This window comes from Natrix helvetica (genome assembly GCF_964273705.1).
Source record: "Natrix helvetica genome assembly, chromosome: 1".
In the NCBI taxonomy this organism is placed as follows: domain Eukaryota; kingdom Metazoa; phylum Chordata; class Lepidosauria; order Squamata; family Natricidae; genus Natrix; species Natrix helvetica.
The window spans coordinates 345362504-345381719 of record NC_138548.1 but is presented as its reverse complement, the minus strand read 5'-3'; the positions used below and the strand labels follow the sequence as shown (position 1 = coordinate 345381719).

Here is a 19216-nt window from a genome sequence, read left to right as displayed (position 1 = left end):
TAGATCTTCTCCAGGATTCCCAATACAGTGTTGTTATGTATTATCTGTGTTCTAATACAGTTAGAATACAGATAATATATAACATAATAAGTTAGAATAAGTTTCTAACACTCCAGAATCCTATTCTGGAACTTGGTGTACTAAGCCGTATCTTGTAAATTATGATATAACTGAAATAAATAACAATAGAAATTACCCCAAATCAACATCCGATCTTGTTTTAAATCCACCCACCATGTCAAGCCAGAAGAGTCACTGAAACCTTGTGTTAGATACCAGAAACATTGGTAATGGTTTACACCAAGGTCCTCGGTGGGAAAAGAGATTCAATCTGATTGGTCGAAGGGTCTGACAGCTCCCTATAAAAGGGCTGCTGTCAGACTGAACCTTCGCTGGACTGTACATAGCTGACTTGTGCTAATAAAGAGCTGTTTGTTACTCTGAAGCCTGAGTGTGCCTTCATTCACCCGATCTAACACCTAGGATTACCAAGGTAAGTGTGCCCTCTTTTGGGTATGTTGTGCAAGAAAATTTCTTAGAAAAACCAGTTGTGGTAAGAATGGCAAAATAAGCAAAATTGTAAAGTATCAGAAAAATATGGAGACAGCTAATCTATAAAAGGCTATAAATCAGTGTTTCTCAATCTTAGCAACTTTAAGAGGTGTGGACTTCAAGTCCCAGAATTTTGGGAGTTAAAAGTTAGGTACAACTGAAAAGATAAAGAGCACACTTTCAACTTCTCCTCTGAACCCAGAAACTCAGTAACTCTAATCACCACGGGATTTCCTGTTCTCTTTCACACAAAGGCTAGCCTCAGAAATATTTTTTAGAACAGCTACTTTTCCCCAACCCAAGGGTGCCCAATCTCTGAGTTGTGGCCCATTACAGGCCTTGAGACTTTTGGAACCAGGCCACGTAGGTGGCAGATGAGTGTGTGAGCATGCATGCATCCCCACTCACACAAGCAGCATGCGTATGTGCCTGCTGCACACACAGATTGTTCCCCTCTACAAATACACATGGCAATCCACAACTGAAAAGGTTGGGGAACTCTGCCCCAACCTTAATATTTTCCCATCCACACATGCTTTTCTCAGCAGGTGCTCTAGGCTGCCTAAGAAGCATTTCTGTAGACTTCCTGAAGAAGACCTAACATTATTTGTCCTTGAGGAGCACGACAGATTCCAAAACTGAACAAATTGTCAACTGTACAGCCAGCAATATTAAAGCAAAGTAGAAATAATACCTCTCATCCCATGATGTATCCAGTCCAATTGCACAGGTGCTTTAGGAAATGCAATTCTATCAGCATCTACCCAGAGGAATATCCCACTGATTTTTAACTGGTCTTATTGCTAGATAAAGATGATAGGAATTTGCAAGCACATATCTGAACCTAGAAGAAATGAAAGCCCACGATGGGTTTTATCTTCACTCCTTATCTTTTCAACTTTTGCTCTCTGTGTCTCAAACGCTAGCAGGCATTTCCTATTGTGGCTGAAGAAATTGTTGTCTCTTTAACGTTATGTTTAGCCTGGAATAGAAATAACTAGCCTAAATAGAATTAACCAGCCAGAAACAAGAAATTGTAGTTCCTTTCCTTAAAATCATCTTCTAATTCTCTGGAAAAAAATCCACTGTTTTCAAAAATTCTGCAGACTTACTCACTTGTCAGATTTAACAGGATTATTTGTTATTCAAAAGAAGAAAGCAGCTTCAGAGATGACCAGGCTGTATCCTGCTAACACACACAAAAAAAGATCATGAAAAGAGGAACTTTATATATTGCAGGAAGGTGCATTGACCAACTGGATTCTGTCCATAAAGGGGGAGGAAGCTGAAAGTTTTGGCAAAAGGCTCCAATATCAAAGACATGGAAAAAACAGGGAAGTTCCTTCAAATGGGGTGAGGGAAGTCCAGAGCAAAGGACAGTCACTATCTCTGATGTGCAACCTGCAGCCTTGAAAAGAGCCATTACAACATCTGTCCGGATTTCAAAGCAACTAAAGAACCTGAAAGCAAATAACAGATATCTGATGTGACCATAAATGAGATGACTCTAAAAATGTAGTAGGACAGACAGTGTTGGATTGGGTAATGGATAGGCACGCACAGGCTTAACGGTAACCACAGCTCTTTATTAACCACAACAAGTAAGAACAATCCAGCAAAGGTTGAGTCTGACAGCAGCTCTTTTATAGGGTGCTGTCAGACACTTCGACCAATAGGATAAACCTCTGTTCCTTCTGGAACAGAGGACCTTGGTGGAAACTACCTCAGTTAGTACAAGTATCTAACACCCCTCCCCTCTTAGATGGAACAATCCTATTGGTAACGTAGTCATGCAGGTAGGCGGGCTTTTGGGTAGCTCTGCTTGACCTGCGCAGTTCACTAGGAGGGGTTTCCTTGGACAGGTCAAACGGATCTGTTTGATCCGCAGCTCCGCTTGGTGGAAGCTCCTGGAACCTTTCACAGGCTGCGGCTGGAGCTTCTGGAGCCAGTTCGCTCGGAGCTTGCTGCTGGCCTGCAACAAAATCAGATAAGTTTCCCAGTACCCTCAGGCTTGAGCTAACTGTGGCAGGAGTGAGTGTTTGCTCCATTTGGGTAGGGCTTTGGCTAACTCGTGCAGGAGTTACCTCTGGTTGCCTAAGATTGGAATTGGAGAGGCGGCCACGGAGTTGGTCAATATGCCTTCTCCAATTCCTACCGTCCTCGAGCTCTAGGAGGTAAGAGCGAGGGCCGGTGATGCCTATCACTGTGGCAGGAATGCACAGTGTTCCCCCGGTGTAGTTGTGGGCATGTACCGAATCCCCTACGCTAAATGTCCAAATCTTGCTTGTGGAGTCTGGGGGCGATGAGGCAGAATAATTGGGGTGTAGCCGGTCTAATTGGGATCTTAGCCAGCGACCCATGAGAAGCTTGGAGGGGCTTCTCCCAGTAGTGGCACTGGGTGTGATGTGCTGAATTAGCAAGTTTATTTATTTTATTTATTTATTTTATTTGACTTCTTAGTCGCCCCCTCTTCCCCCAAGGACTCGGGGCGTCGTACAACAGCAACATCATAACAATATAATATGGAAGAGGTAGAAAATAAATAAATAAATTACAGTACTTTGAAACAATTAAAATCCCAATGACAGTTAAAATTTAAAATTAAAATTAACAATTAAAAATGCCCAAGAGGTGGAGAAGATCTAAATTTAAGCCAGGCCGGCTAGTCGGAACAGGTGGGTCTTCAATTTCATACGGAAGGAGCAGAGGTCAGTTGTTGTCCTAATGTCTGGGGGGAGGTCATTCCAAAGGTAGGGCCCATCACAGAGAAGGCCCTACTCCTGGGCGCTGCCCTCTGACACTCTCTGGAGGACGGCACCTGGAGAAGTCCCTCTCTGTGCGAGCGAATAGGTCGCAGGGATGTGTGGGGCAGGACGCGATCCCGCAAGTAACAAGGCCCTGTGCCATGGAGCGCTTTAAAGATGGTGACTAACACCTTGAAGCGCACCCGGTAGGCCACAGGAAGCCAGTGCAGCTCGCGCAGGAGAGGTGTTATATGGGAGAACCTCATTCTCCCCATAATTACCCACGCGGCTGCATTCTGGACCAACTGCAGTCTCCGGGCGCACCTCAAGGGGAGCCCCATGTAGAGAGCATTGCAGTAGTCCAGGCGAGACGTCACCAGTGCATGAATGACTGTGCGCAGGGCCTCCCGGTCCAAAAGGGGTCGCAATTGGCGCATCAGGCGAACCTGGTGGAACCCCCCCCCTCGCCACGGCTGCCACATGGTCATCCATAGCCAGCCGGGCATCTAGGAGGACGCCCAAATTGCGCGCCCGTTCCACCGGGGTTAATTGCTCATCCCCGATGGCCAGAGATGGGATGTACTGGTTGAACCGGGAAGCCGGGAGCCACAGCCACTCTGTCTTGGAGGGGTTGAGCTTGAGCCTGTTGTCCCCCATCCAGACCCGCACGGCTTCCAGACACCGGGACATTACTTCGACGGCCTCGTTGGGGTGGTTTGGGGTGGAAATGTACAGCTGCGTGTCGTCAGCGTACAGATGGTATCCCACCCCAAAACCACGGATGATCTCGCCCAGCGGCTTCATATATGTGTTGAACAGGAGAGGCGAGAGGACCGACCCCTGTGGGACCCCACAAGTAATGGTCAACCCGTGTTTGCCAATCACCCAGGCCCATCCTAGAGAGGGCCTCTTTTGCAGATCTCACTATTCGCTCCGCCTGACCACTGGAGACGAGATGGAATGGTGCAACCAGGGCATGCCTGATTCCCTGAGCTGCTAGGAAGGTCTCAAATTGAATGGCCGTGAATTGGGGCCCATTGTCAGAGACCAAGATGTTGGGCAGGCCGTGCATGGAGAAAAGTCTCCGTAGCACCTTGATGACCGCTTCTGCAGTTGTGGAGGTCATCAGGACTACCTCTAACCACTTCGAGTAGGCGTCCACAACTACTAAGAATGTCTGGCCATGAACTGGGACAGCAAAGTCGATGTGCATCCTAGACCATGGTGCTTGAGGTCACTCCCACTCCTTAGCATGTGCCTCTGGGGGACCTGGTCTAGACTCCTGGCATGATGTGCCCGTAGCCACCCAATCTTTGATCTCCCTGTTAATGTTAGGCCACCACACATAACTCCTAGCGGGTGCCCCAGGGGGAGCTGTTCTGGACTCCTGCACGGTGTGCAGGTAGCCACCCATTCTTTGATTTCCCTGTCCATGTTAGGCCACCACATGTAACTCCTAGCCAAAGACTTCATCCTGACAATTCCAGGATGCCCTACATGCAAAGCCTCTAATACTGCAATGCACAGATTGGGTGGAACAACAACCCGGTCCCCCCACAGTAGACAGCCATTTACCACCGATAATTCGTTGTGTTTAGCAAAGTACATTTTAAAATCAGTCCCAACAGGCCCCTTTGGCCACCCCCTCCACACCCAGTTCAAAATTTGCTTGATGGTGGAGTCCTTCACAGAGTGACAGGCAACGTCAGTGGATGAGACAGGCCCAGTCTCCAGGCAGTCAATGATGAGGACTAGCATCTCGGGGGTAGGGTCAGCAAGAAGTTCAGGCAGCAGGCAGTGGCTGAGAGCATCACCGTACCCCAAAGTGGACCCAGGTCGGTGGATAAGGCGGTAGGTGTAGGCAGCCAGGAAAATAGTCCATCTGGTCATGCGGCTTGATAAAGACACTGGGGTAGGACGGTCCCCAGCCAGTAAACCCAACAACAGTTTGTGGTCTATAATCAGTTTGAAGTCCTGTCCATAAAGGTACTCATGGAACCTTTTTACTCCTGACACAGCAGCCAAAGCCTTACTGTCAATCTGGGTGTAGTTCTGCTCTGCGGCGCATAGTGTCCTGGAGTAAAATGTAATAGGGGCTTTGGTTCCATTGGGCATACGGTGGCTGAGAACAGTGCCGACGCCAAACGGTGAAGCTTCGGAGGTCAGCACCAACAGCAGGGTCTGGCTGTACTGGACGAGGAAAGAATCTGCCGACAGGAGTTGCTTTACTGCGGCAAATGCGGCAGCCTCGGCTTTTCCCTAGGACCACTTTGCGTTTTTAGCCAGGAGACGATGTAGGGGATCAGCAACGGTGGCTTTCTACTTAAGAAAGACGCTGTAGAAATTAAGGAGCCCGAGGAACACCTGCAGCTGTGGGGGCGTCCTGAATTGCTTTGAACTTTTGTTTGGTCAGGTGAATCCCAGAGCCATCGATCAGGTACCCTAGGAATTCAACCCTTGGTATGTTAATTTGGAATTTCTCCTTTTTGAGACGGAGATCTTTGTCTCTAATTCTAGCGAAAACTGTTCGTACTCATTTTAAAAGTTGTGCCTCATTTGCAGCTGATACCAATATGTTGTCGAAATAGGGGATGACTCCTGGAATCCCCTGCAAAAGCCATTCCATGATGCTTTGGAACAGTCCAGGGGTGATACTAACGCCGAATTGCAGGCGGTGACATTTGAATGCACCCCTGTGTGTCACAATGGTTTGGGCCTCCGCCGTAGCACCATCTACAGGCAATTGCTGGTATGCCTGCGCCATGTCCAATTTAGCAAAAACTCTTCCGGGGTCTAATGAATGGCGGAAGTGCTGTACAATGGGTATGGGTAGGCGCTTTGTTGTAGCGCTTTATTAATTGTGCATTTGTAGTCCGGGCAGATGCGAACTGACCCGTAAGATTTGACAGGTGTCACTATACGGGTCTCCCAGTGTGCATGATCGACCGGCTCTAGGATTCCCTGGCCTACAAGCTTGTCAATTTCCCTGTCAATTTTGGAGTGGAGAGCAAAAAGCACTCTCCTGGGTTTTAGCCTTATTGAGCGCTGTGGTGGCTTCTTCCAGGCCCCTTGGCTGGGCCTCGGTTGGCGGCTTGGTGCGCCTCTAGGCTGCCAGGCAATGGCAGGGAATTCACACCTTTGCGATGTGCCTCTTTTGCTCGCAGCGCTGGCAGGTTGCATCGTGGAAACGGCAAACCGATCTGACATGATCTCCTCCACAGCTCGTGCAAGGCGGGAGACGCTGTTTGAATGTGCATGCCGGCTGGGCGCGGCTACTGCGCATGCGGCAGCTATCATCTTCTTCTCCTTCAGAGCTCTCGGGCTCTGAGGCCTCGCAATGAACACATGTGCTTTTCCGCGCTTCTTGGGTCCAAAATCAGCTCGTCTAAGTCTCTGAATTCGCAGTACGCTATGGCCTTATGGAGCGCAGCAACGTACTCATTAATCGACTCGCCCTCCTCTTGATTCCTGATATTGAATTCATGCCGGCGAACGTGCTTGGACGGCTTGGGCGCATAAAGAGTCCTAAGCGTCTGCTGGAGCACGGACCAGGAAACTGATTGGAGCGGTGTCAGCTCAGAGATGTCTTTTGCCATCTCAAACACTTCCCGGCCACAGTACCTGAGGAACATGTTCTTCTTGCGGCCTTCAGAAAGGCCCATGAGGTCATTTTCCTTGAGGAAGCAGTCAAATCGTAGCATGTACCAGTGTTCGGTGACTGGGTCATACGGAGTCGGTGGGCCGTGAATGGCCATTTTGTGTTCTGAGGGCGTTTTGAGTTTGCCGTTCAAAAATGGCTGCTGGAAGCCGCACTGAGCTCCTGGCTGGATATTCTTGCTACATCGCTACGATCTTTTCGGTTTACCTAGTTGCCTTCCAATCCCACCTTTGTCGCCAGTGTTAGATTGGGTAATGGAAAGGCACACACAGGCTTAATGGTAACAAGAGCTCTTTATTAAGTACAAGTGTGAACAATCCAGTGAAGGTTGAGTCTGACAGCAGCCCTTTTATAGGGAGCTGTCAGACCCTTCGACCAATAGGATTAAACCTCTGTTCCTGCCGGAACAGAGGATCTTGGTGGAAACCACTGGAGTTAGTATATTAATATTATATATTAATATAATAGTTATATATTAATGTGTAAAAGCAAAAAGTTGAGGTTTATCTTGTACTGTGCCAGGAAGACTTGAAAGTCAATGCCCCCTTCTCTTTCTTTTTCTCTTCTCCATTGTATCTCACACCCCCTTTTCCCTGTTCCTTTTCCCTCCCCTAATTTCCTATTTTCTTTTCTTCTTTGTATTTTATATTAGAATAGAATAACAGAGTTGGAAGGGACTTTGTAGGTCTTCTAATCCAACCCCCTGCTTAGGCAGGAAACCCTACACTTCAGACAAATGGATATCCAACATCTTCTTAAAAACTTCCAGTCTTGGAGTATTGACAACTTCTGGAGGCAAGTTGTCCCATTGATTAATTTTTCTGTCTGGAAATCTCTCCTTAATTCTAGGTTTCTTCTCTCCTTGATTAGTTTCCACTGATTGCTTCTTGTTCTACCCTCAGGTGCTTTGGAGAATAGTTTGACTCCCTCTTCTTTGTGGCAGCCCCTGAGATATTGGAACACTGCTATCATGTCTCCCCTAGTACTTCTTTTCATTAAACTAGACGTACCCAGTTCCTGCAACCGTTCTTCATGTTTTAGCCTCCAGTCCCCTAATCCTCTTTGTTGCTCTTCCCTTCACTCTTTCTAGTCTCCATATCTTTTGTACATTGTGGCAAACAAAACTGGATGCAGTATTCCAAGTGTGGCCTTACCAAGGCATTATAAAGTGGTATATATAATAAAAAAATGATACACATGGTAGAAGACCTCTAAGGTCCTTTTCAGCCCTATGATTCTAAGTTCTATGCTAATTAATTTGCACATAAGAGACTACATTCTTCAGCTGATACAGAATTATTAACGCTGATGCTTTGCATATGGTTCTTCATTCAGTTGTGGACTCCCCTTACTGCACTGCGATTCAAACCCACATTTCAATGGCTGGTTAATGACACTGCCACAGGCATCCTGATTAAACGCTGTACATTCCAGGTCTTTTCTTTATCAATCAGAGTGGTTACCTTGTCAAAGAAGGAGCCAAGATTTGTTTCACACAACTGTTCTGGGCTGTGTTTTATGGGATAGGCCAGAAAAGAGTTTACAGAGTTTGATGCCTTTCCAGGTCAAAATGTGGGAGCAGATCTCAATTCAAGTGGGGAGATAATCCATAGAGTGGGGCCTCCCCAGCCCAAGGACGTCTGAGGCTCCAGTTTGTAATATGCCTTCAGGAAGGAAATGTTGGTTTATTGGTGAGAGAAAGAGGTACACTACAAATGCAACTCTGGCATGTGTACAGCCAAGATTAGCTCAGTTGGTTCTCCTCCCATGATAGCAATGTTTGCCAATTACCAGGTCAATGGCAGTACATTGATCCTTATAAACCCTTTACATAAGCAGTCTTGTGTGTTTGGAGGATTAGTTTTACATTATGGTATTCCCTGTGACACTCTATGGCAGCAAAAGTTTGGAATTTAAAGAAGCAGGATGGGAAGTATTGACACCTTTCAACTTAAATGTTGGAGAAGACTCCTGAGGCTACCACGGTCAAATTATTCTACTTTAAAGGACAATAGTTGTAGCTCAGGGTTGAAATGAGGAACCCTTGGTGCTCTCTGAGCTTGCTTGTTTTCTTGCAGAAAAAGGGCCAATTTGTCAGAGTGCCAGTCAGAGGGCATGATGAAAACTCTTTAATTTCACAACTTATGGACTGAACCATAGTTTCAATTGAGAAACTGTGACTATCCTAGACCAAGCCAAGTCCACAAATACTAGAGAAGTCCTGGAGGTGTGGCCAGCCAGAGGTTGTATTTACTGGTTCTCCGAACTACTAAAATTTTCCGCTACCGGTTCTCCAGAACTGGTCAGAACCGGCTGAATATCACCTCTGGTGTAGAGAAACATTGGGAGTTTGGGATATGGGAAGGTAATGGAGGTAGTTTCAGTAGATAGCTGCTAAGGGGAAAACTTTGAAAAGCCCAACTCTTAATGATATGAATTTCTGCTGACCCTAACCCTAACCCTACCTTTCCAAACCAGGACACATGGATTCCAGTAACTACTAGTATCTCCGATTGAAACTGTTCTTACAGCACATGAGAAAACATCTCTAATTAAATGAATCATGTCCCAATGTAATCATCCTGCCTAAACTGGTTTCTTCATATCAGGGTATATTAAAATAATGTTGATACCCAGAATATCAAACCTGCCCATTTATTAGATTGAAACCTATGAAAAACATATGTGAAACTTTGGGTTCTATCAGAATTTGGCAGAATTCCAGTTTCCTTTATTTGTTTTTCCATATTGCATCAGATTCTGACATTGTTGTGAAAATAAAGAGATTTTTAGCCTAAGAATTCAGACAGTATTTATTAAGAGGTTCTTTTTGAGGGAGGGGATTAATTAAAAGCCTGTCTCAAATCAAGATGTAACAAATTACTCCTAGCAATTTATTATTTTAACAGCAAAAGTGATGTGGGTTTTAGTTGTCTCCTTATTTGTCTTCCAAGTTCCCACCAATCAGTCCCTGAAAGGACAATGGATGCTTCTGGAAGGTTCTCTGGTGCAGCTTGTCATCATTTCTCCAGGCTTTAAGGGGAGGTCTTGACTGGTTCCTGAGAGAAATAAACACACAACCACTATTCTGAAGCCAACAGAACTGTAGCTAGGTTTTCAAATGGTGCCTTTGACATATGGATGCCATTTTCAAAGAGATTCAACCTAAAGGGCAGTCCTTCATAGTAGGCCAGTTCAAGACACAGGAAAAGCAGAGATTCTAGGATGCTCTTCTCTGTAGTAAGGTAGAATAAGATAATTTTATTAATTTTTTGTTTATTATATGTATCTCGCCTTTATTATTTTTACAAATAACCCAAGGTGGAGAACATACCCCACATTCCTTCCTCCTCCTCCAATTTTCCCCACAACAACAACCCTTTGAGGTAGGTTGGGCTGAGAGAGAGTGACTACTCTAAAATCAGGCTAAGGAACACAGAGCACCTTAGATGGATTTTTGAGATTAAGTCACCAGGCTAAAAGTTTTCAGACTATGAATTCTAATCCTACCTTTTTGCCTTTCATGGCTAAGGGAGGATTAGAACATACAACCTCCTGATGTCTAGCCTGGTGCCTTAATCTTAACCTTAAAAGTCCACCTAAGGTCCTTTGTAATCCCCTTATACTAAACCTGGAGGGGTTTGTGGAATCAAAATGCAGGATCCAAAGCTCATAATCAAGGCTCACTTCAGTATTTACTGTTAACACTGGAGAAATTCCCTCGAGAAAATGCAGAGAAAAGGATGCTGTCAGGCTTGTCTCAGCTTGGATGTTTAGGAAAGAAAGACCCTCGAATCCATTTGTAGCAAAAGGTATACTTTTACTAAAGCCAAGTGGTTACAGCGCAAGAAAAGCTGGATCTGAGTATTCCCGCACAAAGCCTGCCTTTTCCCCTTCTCCAGGGCCCTCCCATCTTCATCAGTTTTAAGAGTCCAATAATATTAGGAGTTTTGGTAACAGCTTTAAGGTTTGATGGCTCTTTGGTAGAGTTTCACATTCCGTTCTCATGCGTATGTTATTGGATCAGCCAGTCTGTTCCAGATTGGCACCTCTGGATTCTGTCATCCTGTCCTCCCCCTCCCCATATTTTATGGCAGGATGCCAGCGAAGTAGGCTCAAGCCATTATAATGGCAGACCTGACAGATTCACTCATATTTATACATTTGAAAATGGAGGGGATTTATATGCATGCATACACATTGGTAATTAATAACCTAACTGATCTCAAGTTACTTTCTGCCCTTCTGTCATCTAGAGAGGACAATGGTCTTAGTTAGAAGAAATATTTGCATCTTGAGATTCAGGGGTGCCTATGGGAATGTCCTGATAGCATTTATCACTGGGCTACAAGGACACATTCCTAATGTCTCCATTTGTCTATTAAATAGTCCCATTCATCTGAAAACTGATTCCCCCCCCCCCCAGGCTGAATTTCATTCTCATGCTTTCTCTTTCTCAGCACTGCATGATTTCTCTGTAAGCTACTCTTCGTGGCTCATTCCTTCCTTCCCCTATGCCCAAGATCTGTCATTGTTTATGCTGAGATCTAGAGGTTTCTCCAGGTTCCTCTTCCAAAAAGGCCATTGGTATCAGTTTGGAGAGCTTCCACTCCACAGAGCGAAGCTGAGCCACAAAAGTGCTATTTAAAAATGGTTTGGAATGCCGATGTGAAATCACTATTTAGAAAGAAGTCTAGCCCCCTTCTGAAATCATCCAACTTGATCCCAATTGCCGGCCATTACTACAACCAAGCACTGGATTCCTACCTCCTGTCTTCTTCCTAGTCTGATGAAACAGAATCACCTTCAGACTTCTCTGCAGAACAAAGAAAAATACAATATCAAGATAAGGTGTACATCTTATCACTAGAGAATCTGAATCTAGAAGTAGGATTCTGAGGATTCCATGATTTATGGCAAAATATACTATATTTATTAAATATATATATCAAAACATTATTGTTCTTCACATGGTCAGCCAGATGTTTAGGATTTGACATTTTTTGTCCTCTTACTCTGTCCTTCCCAAAAGCTGGGATGGGCAGATATTTTTTGATGATATTAAAGCTACCATTGCAGGATGTAAGCTATTCCAAATAGAGCTGCCTTTTGCAATTGACTGAGAGGGATTTTGCCAATGACGTTGGTCGTCAAGTGGTGAGCCAGATGTTTTGTGATTCGTTATTGTTGTTGTTGTCATCTTTATGTGAGCAACTAAGGCTTACTTAGCGGACATTACTAGAGACCCAACTCTTGGGATGTCATGAAATATGCTTGCTCTACAAAATTTATCACTAGCATTACAAAATTGCCCAGTGTAAAATCAAATGAGTATGTTTCAGCAAAGAGTGGCAATAAAATCAATTTTTCGAGATTGCTCTATGAGTGAGATGGGTGATCTCTATATCTGATATATAAATGATTTTTAAAAACATATTTTCTATCAACCATTACTCCCTTCCAAAGGCAGAACTAATAGCAGAACTTACGTGTCTCTTCAGCCTTTGACAAATGGCTCTTTAAAAAGTCACAGTGCTCTACCATCCTTTCCTGGAATGGTTCAGTATTAAGAAGGAAGAAATTCTGCTCTGTGGCATTATAGAGTGGCCACTCATCCTTGCTGGCCACTAACCCAGTGGGATTCCTAAGGAGGAAGAAAAGGACATTGATGGAAACGAATCAAGGGGAGAACCAACCTAGAAATAAGGAGAAATTTCCTGACAGTGAGAACAGTTGATCAGTGGAACAGAAGTTGCCTTCAGAAGCTATGAGTGCTTCATCGCTGGAGGTTTTGAAGAAGAGATTGGACAGCCACTTGTCCAGAATGGAAATGGGCTCGTTCTAGTTGCCTGCGTCGCAACTGCTTGAGCAGGAGGTTGGACTAGAAGAGCTCCAAGATCCTTTCCAATTCTGTTATTCTGATGTAGCTCTTTTCCAAAGAGACTGGTTTTGACTTGAGAAACCACATCCAAGGGGAACTCCCAAAAGGGACTTTGTGGGAGGGGTGGAGTTTGGCTTGGTGAAATCTCTTGTGTCTCCTCCTTGCTGATCCAAACCCAGGTCAGCTCCTCGTAGACTTTTGGATCTGCCAGTTCCAATCCAGACACCCTGGGCACCCTCCATCTTGTGAGTTTCCTCTTCACTACTTACTCCCTTGCAAGCCTTTGCTCATTCTCTTAATAGTAGAGTAACACCCTGTTTCTTATCCCCCTTTTGCCTTCTTTATTCCGCTTGGAGAAATAATGTACCCTGGAATAGGTGTGATACCACTGAACTCATAAAAGAACAATTATCTATAAGGGACATTATTAAGAATCCTTAGAAATTCAGGGCTGTTTCCAGTATAGGTAGTCTTTGACTTACAACTATCATTTAACATCCATTCAAGGTTACAATGGCCCTGAAAAAAGTGACTTACAACTGTTCCTTGCACTTCCAACGATTGCAGCATCCTCACGGTCACGTGATCAAAATTTGGCTGCTTGGCAACTGGCATGTAGTTACAATAGCTGCAATGTCCCGGGGTTACATGATCAACATTTGCAACCTTTCCAGCTGACTTTCAACTAGCAAAGTTAGTGGAGGAAGCTGGAGTCACATAATCATATATTGTACTTAACAATTGCAGTGATTTGCTTAATAACTGTGGTAAGAAAGGTTTTTAAATTGGGCATGTTTCACTTAACAACTGTCTTGCTTGACAACAGAAATTCTAGTCCCAACTGTAGTTATAAATCATGAACTGCTTGTATTAACACAACCTGTAAACATATGGAAAGGAAAAGTGTGCATTACTTTATGGCTGCATTACTTTAGATTTAAAGTGCATTTGTTGAATGGAATGCATTTTTTTGGATTTAAAATAGAGATTTTTGAAATAAAGTGAACCACTTACCCAGTTCTGGCAAACTCTGCCCAGTAATGCATAATCTTACGGCTCAGTCTGGCTTCAGCCTCTGTATATGTTTGATTGACAGGCAGCACTGATTCAAGGGTTCCAAAAACATAAGAAACCTCAGCACCGTGAGTTGCCCCAATCCATTCTGGCCAAACTGACCATGAAGGGCGATGTGTGAATAAATAGGCATATACAGGACTCCCAGTTTTCCTGATATTTCCTACAGCTTCCTTCAATGGGCATGCAATGATCCAATCTGTATAGAAGTGGGACAGAGCAGATCGGAATTGTTCTGGGCCCTGTTGTCCTTCACTGTACTTCAGTGCAATAGCCTGAACAACATCTTCAGTTGCATTTGGCACTAACAGATGTATCCCTTTCAGAAGCTGCTCCTGATTGATAAGGCTGTGGGTGATGTTAGTGAAAATAAATAAGGCTCCTTCATCAGAGGTTTCACCTATGAGGACTGGTTTGACCTGAATTTGCCCCTCCTCCATCAGCTTTTCTGGTTCACCAAGCAAAAACTCCCCATCTGTGGTTGGCACGAAGGGAAAATTTGCAACGAAGCCACCTTTGAAGAACAGAGATGTTTCATGCCGAATAAATTCAGAAACATTTTTGGTTTGCAGACAATGCCCTATGTTGATATTATTGTCCTCGGAGCAACCTAGGAGATGAATAAATTCCAGTGATAACTGTTTGGCATCCTCAGGAGACTTCCAAGCCCAGAAGGCATTGACTGTTCCGCTCTGGATCACCGCTTGGGCAAAAAGGTCCTGGCTTTTTGGTGTGAGAAGATGGAGATTCACACAAGCTCCTCCAGCACTGGCGCCAAAAAGGGTCACCCGAGAAGGATCTCCGCCAAAGGCAGCTGCATTCTCTTTTATCCACTTCAGGGCCAGCTGTTGGTCCAATAAGCCTAGGTTGCCTGGTGCAACAGGTGGCAAATACAGAAAGCCCAGGGCTCCCAAGCGATAATTGATGGTGACCACAATGACGTTCTCAGTGGCAGCCAAGGATGCCCCATTGTACATATCCAGAGAAGACGCGCCCATTAAATATCCCCCTCCATGTATCCAGACCAAAACAGGCACTGGTGAAGTAGGCTGTGGGTGTGGCACCCAGATGTTGAGGGAAAGGCAATCTTCTGACAGTGGTGTTTTAGGAGACCACATCTCTGATTCAGGGACATCCCGGAAAATAAATTGAGGACAGGAATTGCCAAAATTGGTGGCCTCCAAGGTTTGACTCCATGGCTGATGTGGAAGAGGTTTCTGGAGACGCAACTTCCCCAGGGGAGGCTCAGCATAAGGAATGCCTAGATAGGCTGTCACAGATCCAGGGCCAGCCAGGAACTGCTTGCCCTTAATAGGGCCACTGCTGGTTATGACCACTGTGTCTCCCTTAGATGCAGAACTGGAGGTTAATGGAAAGGGAAGGAGGAAGAGGAGGAGGCAGCACAAGAGAGACGGGCATAGTAGACAAGGCATTGCAACAGTAGGACGAGTCGGTTGACCTGGAAAATGTTACAACCAATATGAGATTATTCCAATACTGTATAAGCACACCTTACGCCAACTCATGATTATTTTATTGTGATGGTGGGGCTCCCTTTTTGCTGAGGACACCAATGGTGAGCAGGGAATGACTTGTCACCTCTGCCCTTCTCCATGATGTATCTCCAATGTTCTAGAAGAACCGCTTAGAACTCTTGATTCCTGATCCCCTTGCTCAGGGAATGGACAGTTTTACACAGAATTGCTAGTAGATCTTCTCCAGGATTCCCAATACAGTGTTGTTATGTATTATCTGTGTTCTAATACAGTTAGAATACAGATAATATATAACATAATAAGTTAGAATAAGTTTCTAACATTCCAGAATCCTATTCTGGAACTTGGTGTACTCAGCCCTATCTTGTAAATTATGATATAACTGAAATAAATAACAATAGAAATTACCCCAAATCAACATTTTTACTGCTCAGAACTTGTTTTAAATCCACCCACCTTGTCAAGCCAGAAGAGTCACTGAAACCTAGGGTTAGATACCAGAAACATTGGTAATGGTTTACACCAAGGTCCTCGGTGGGAAAAGAGATTCAATCTGATTGGTCAAAGGGTCTGACAACTATAAAAGGGCTGCTGTCAGACTGAACCTTTGCTGGACTGTACATAGCTGACTTTTGCTAATAAAGAGCTGTTTGTTACTCTGAAGCCTGAGTGTGCCTTCTTTCACCCGATCTAACACCTAGGATTGCCAAGGTAAGTGTGCCCTCTTTTGGGTACGTTGTGCAATAAAATTTCTTTTAAAAACCAGTTGTGGTAAGAATGGCAAAATAAGCAAAATTGTAAAGTATCAGAAAAAAAATGGAGACAGCTAATCTATAAAAGGCTATAAATCACTGTTTCTCAATCTTAGCAACTTTAAGAGGTGTGGACTTCAAGTCCCAGAATTTTGGGAGTTAAAAGTTAGGTACAACTGAAAAGATAAAGAGCACACTTTCAACTTCTCCTCTGAACCTGGAAACTCAGTAAATCTGATCACCACGGGATTTCCTGTTCTCTTTCACACAAAGGCTAGCCTCAGAAATATTTTTTAGAACAGCTACTTTTCCCCAACCCAAGGGTGCCCAATCTCTGAGTTGTGGCCCATTACAGGCCTTGAGACTTTTGGAACCAGGCCACGTAGGTGGCAGATGAGTGTGTGAGCATGCATGCATCCCCACTCACACAAGCAGCATGCGTATGTGCCTGCTGCACACACAGATTGTTCCCCTCTACACACACACACACACGGCGATCCACAACCGAAAAGGTTGGGGAACTCTGCCCCAACCTTAATATTTTCCCATCCACACATGCTTTTCTCAGCAGGTGCTCTAGGCTGCCTAAGAAGCATTTCTGTAGACTTCCTGAAGAAGACCTAACATTATTTGTCCTCGAGGAGCAAGACAGACTCCAAAACTGAACAAGTTGTCAACTGTACAGCCAGCAATATTAAAACAAAGCAAAGTAGAAATAATACCTCCCATCCCATGATGTATCCAGTCCAATTGCACAAGTGCTTTACGAAATGCAATTCTATCAGCATCTACCTAGAGGAATATCCCACTGATTTTTTACTGGTCTTATTGCTAGATAAAGATGATAGGAATTTGCAAGCACATTTCTGAACCTAGAAGAAATGACAGCCCACTCTGGGTTTTATCTTCACTGCTTTTCTTTTCAACTCTTGCTCTCTGTGTCTCAAACGCTAGCAGGCATTTCCTATTGTGGCTGAAGAAATTGTTGTCTCTTTAACGTTATGTTTAGCCTGGAATAGAAATAACTAGCCTAAATAGAATTAACCAGCCAGAAAAAACAAGAAATTCTAGCCTCTTTCCTAAAAATCATCTTCTAATTCTCTGGAAAAAAATCCACTGTTTTTCAAAAATTCTTCAGATTTACTCACTTGTCAGATTTAACGTTGTTAAATTGTTGTCTCTTTAACGTTATGTTTAGCCTGGAATAGAAATAACTAGCCTAAATAGAATTAACCAGCCAGAAAAAACAAGAAATTCTAGCCTCTTTCCTTAAAATCATCTTCTAATTCTCTGGAAAAAAATCCACTGTTTTTCAAAAATTCTGCAGATTTACTCACTTGTCAGATTTAACGGGATTATTTGTTATTCGAAAGAAGAAAGCAGCTTCAGAGATGACCAGGCTGTATCCTACTCACACACACAAAAAAAAAGATCATGAAAAGAGGAACTTTATATATTGCAGGAAGGTGCATTGACCAACCGGATTCTGTCCATAAAGGGGGAGGAAGCTGAAGGTTTTGGCAAAAGGCTCCAATATCAAAGACATGGAAAAAACAGGGAAGTTCCTTCAAATGGGGTGAGAGAACTCCAGAGCAAAGGACAGTCACTATCTCTGGTGTGTAACCTGCAGCCTTGAAAAGAGCCATTACAACATCTGTCCAGATTTCAAAGCAACTAAAGAACTTGAAAGCAAATAACAGATACCTGATGTGACCCTAAATGAGATGACTCTAAAAATGTAGTAGGACAGACAGTGTTAGATTGGGTAATGGATAGGCACACACAGGCTTAACGGTAACCACAGCTCTTTATTAACCACAATGAGTAAGAACAATCCAGCGAAGGTTGAGTCTGACAGCAGCCCTTTTATAGGGAGCTGTCAGACCCTTCGACCAATAGGATTAAACCTCTGTTCCCACCGGAAGGGAGGACCTTGGTGGAAACCACTGCAGTTAGTAGAAGAATCTAACACCCCTCCCCTCTTAGATGGAACAATCCTACTGCTAACGTAGTCACACAGCTAGGCGGGCTTTTGGGTAGCTCTGCTTGACCTGCGCAGTTCACTAGGAGGGGTTTCGTTTGACAGGTCGGACGGACCTGTTTGCTCTGCAGCTCTGCTTGGTGGAAGCTCCTGGAACTTTTCACAGGCCACGGCTGGAGTTTTTGGAGCCTGTTCACTCGGAGCTGGCTGCTGGCTTGAGCTAACTGTGGAAGGAGTGAGTGTTTGCTCCATTTGGGTAGGGCTTTGGCTAACTCGGGCCTCTTTTGCAGATCTCACTATTCTCTCCGCCTGACCATTGGAGGCCGGATGGAATGGTGCAACCAGGGCATGCCTGATTCCCTGAACTGCTAGGAAGGTCTCAAATTGCATGGCCGTGAATTGGGGCCCTCTCTTGGTCAGAGACCAAGATGTCGGGCAGGCCGTGCGTGGAGAAAAGTCTCCGTAGCACCTTGATGACCGCTTCTGCAGTTGTGGAGGTCATCAGGACTACCTCTAACCACTTCAAGTAGGCGTCCACAATTACTAAGAATGTCTGGCCGTGAACTGGGCCAGCAAAGTCAATGTGCATCCTAGACCATGGTGCTTGAGGTCACTCCCACTTCTTAGCGTGTGCCTCTGGGGTGCCCGTAGCCACCCATTCTTCGATTTCCCTGTTAATGTTAGGCCACCACACATAACTTCTAGCCAAAGACTTCATCCTGACAACTCCAGGATGCCCTACATGTAAAGCCTCTAATACTGCAATGCACAGATTGGGTGGAACAACAACCCGGTCCCCCCACAGTAGATAGCCATTTACCACCGATAATTCGTTGTGTTTTGCAAAGTACATTTTAAAATCCGTCCCAACAGGCCCCTTTAGCCACCCCCTCCACACCCAGTTCAAAATTTGCTTGATGGTGGAGTCCTTCGCAGAGTGACAGGCAACGTCATTGGACGAGACAGGCCCAGTCTCCAGGCAATCGATGATGAGGACTGGCATCTTGGGGTAGGGTCAGCAAGAAGTTCAGGCAGCAGACAGTGGCTGAGAGCATCAGCGTGCCCCAAAGTGGACCCA

At 44.7% G+C, this 19216-nt stretch overlaps 2 protein-coding genes across 11 annotated transcripts in view; both read right to left on the bottom strand.

Annotated features, from left to right (window-relative positions):
• LOC309396158 (acetylcholinesterase-like) overlaps positions 1–1743 on the bottom strand; it is a 49933-nt gene extending 48190 nt beyond the window's left edge. For 3 of the 4 annotated variants that reach the window (XM_081961038.1, XM_081961039.1, XM_081961040.1), the window contains exon 1: positions 1247–1390. In XM_081961038.1, the coding sequence (XP_081817164.1) occupies positions 1247–1253 (7 nt within the window). In that variant the 5' untranslated portion in view covers positions 1254–1390. Of the gene's footprint in view, positions 1–1246; positions 1391–1668 lie in introns of those variants that run through there. The other variant, XM_081961042.1, reaches the window with a different exon arrangement.
• Positions 1–17611, bottom strand: part of LOC309396218 (acetylcholinesterase-like) — a 28677-nt gene extending 11066 nt beyond the window's left edge. The window contains exons 1-5 of one of the 7 annotated variants that reach the window (XM_081961157.1): positions 17517–17611; positions 13850–15368; positions 12444–12598; positions 11722–11770; positions 9684–10189 (exon numbers count right to left, since the gene is read on the bottom strand). In XM_081961157.1, coding sequence (XP_081817283.1) covers positions 11736–11770; positions 12444–12598; positions 13850–15342 — 1683 coding nt within the window. In that variant the 5' untranslated portion in view covers positions 15343–15368; positions 17517–17611 and the 3' untranslated portion in view covers positions 9684–10189; positions 11722–11735. Of the gene's footprint in view, positions 1–9683; positions 10190–11721; positions 11771–12443; positions 12651–13849; positions 15369–17494 lie in introns of those variants that run through there. The other 6 variants (XM_081961155.1, XM_081961156.1, XM_081961158.1 and 3 more) reach the window with 6 other exon arrangements.
• Between the last annotated feature and the right edge of the window lie 1605 nt (positions 17612–19216).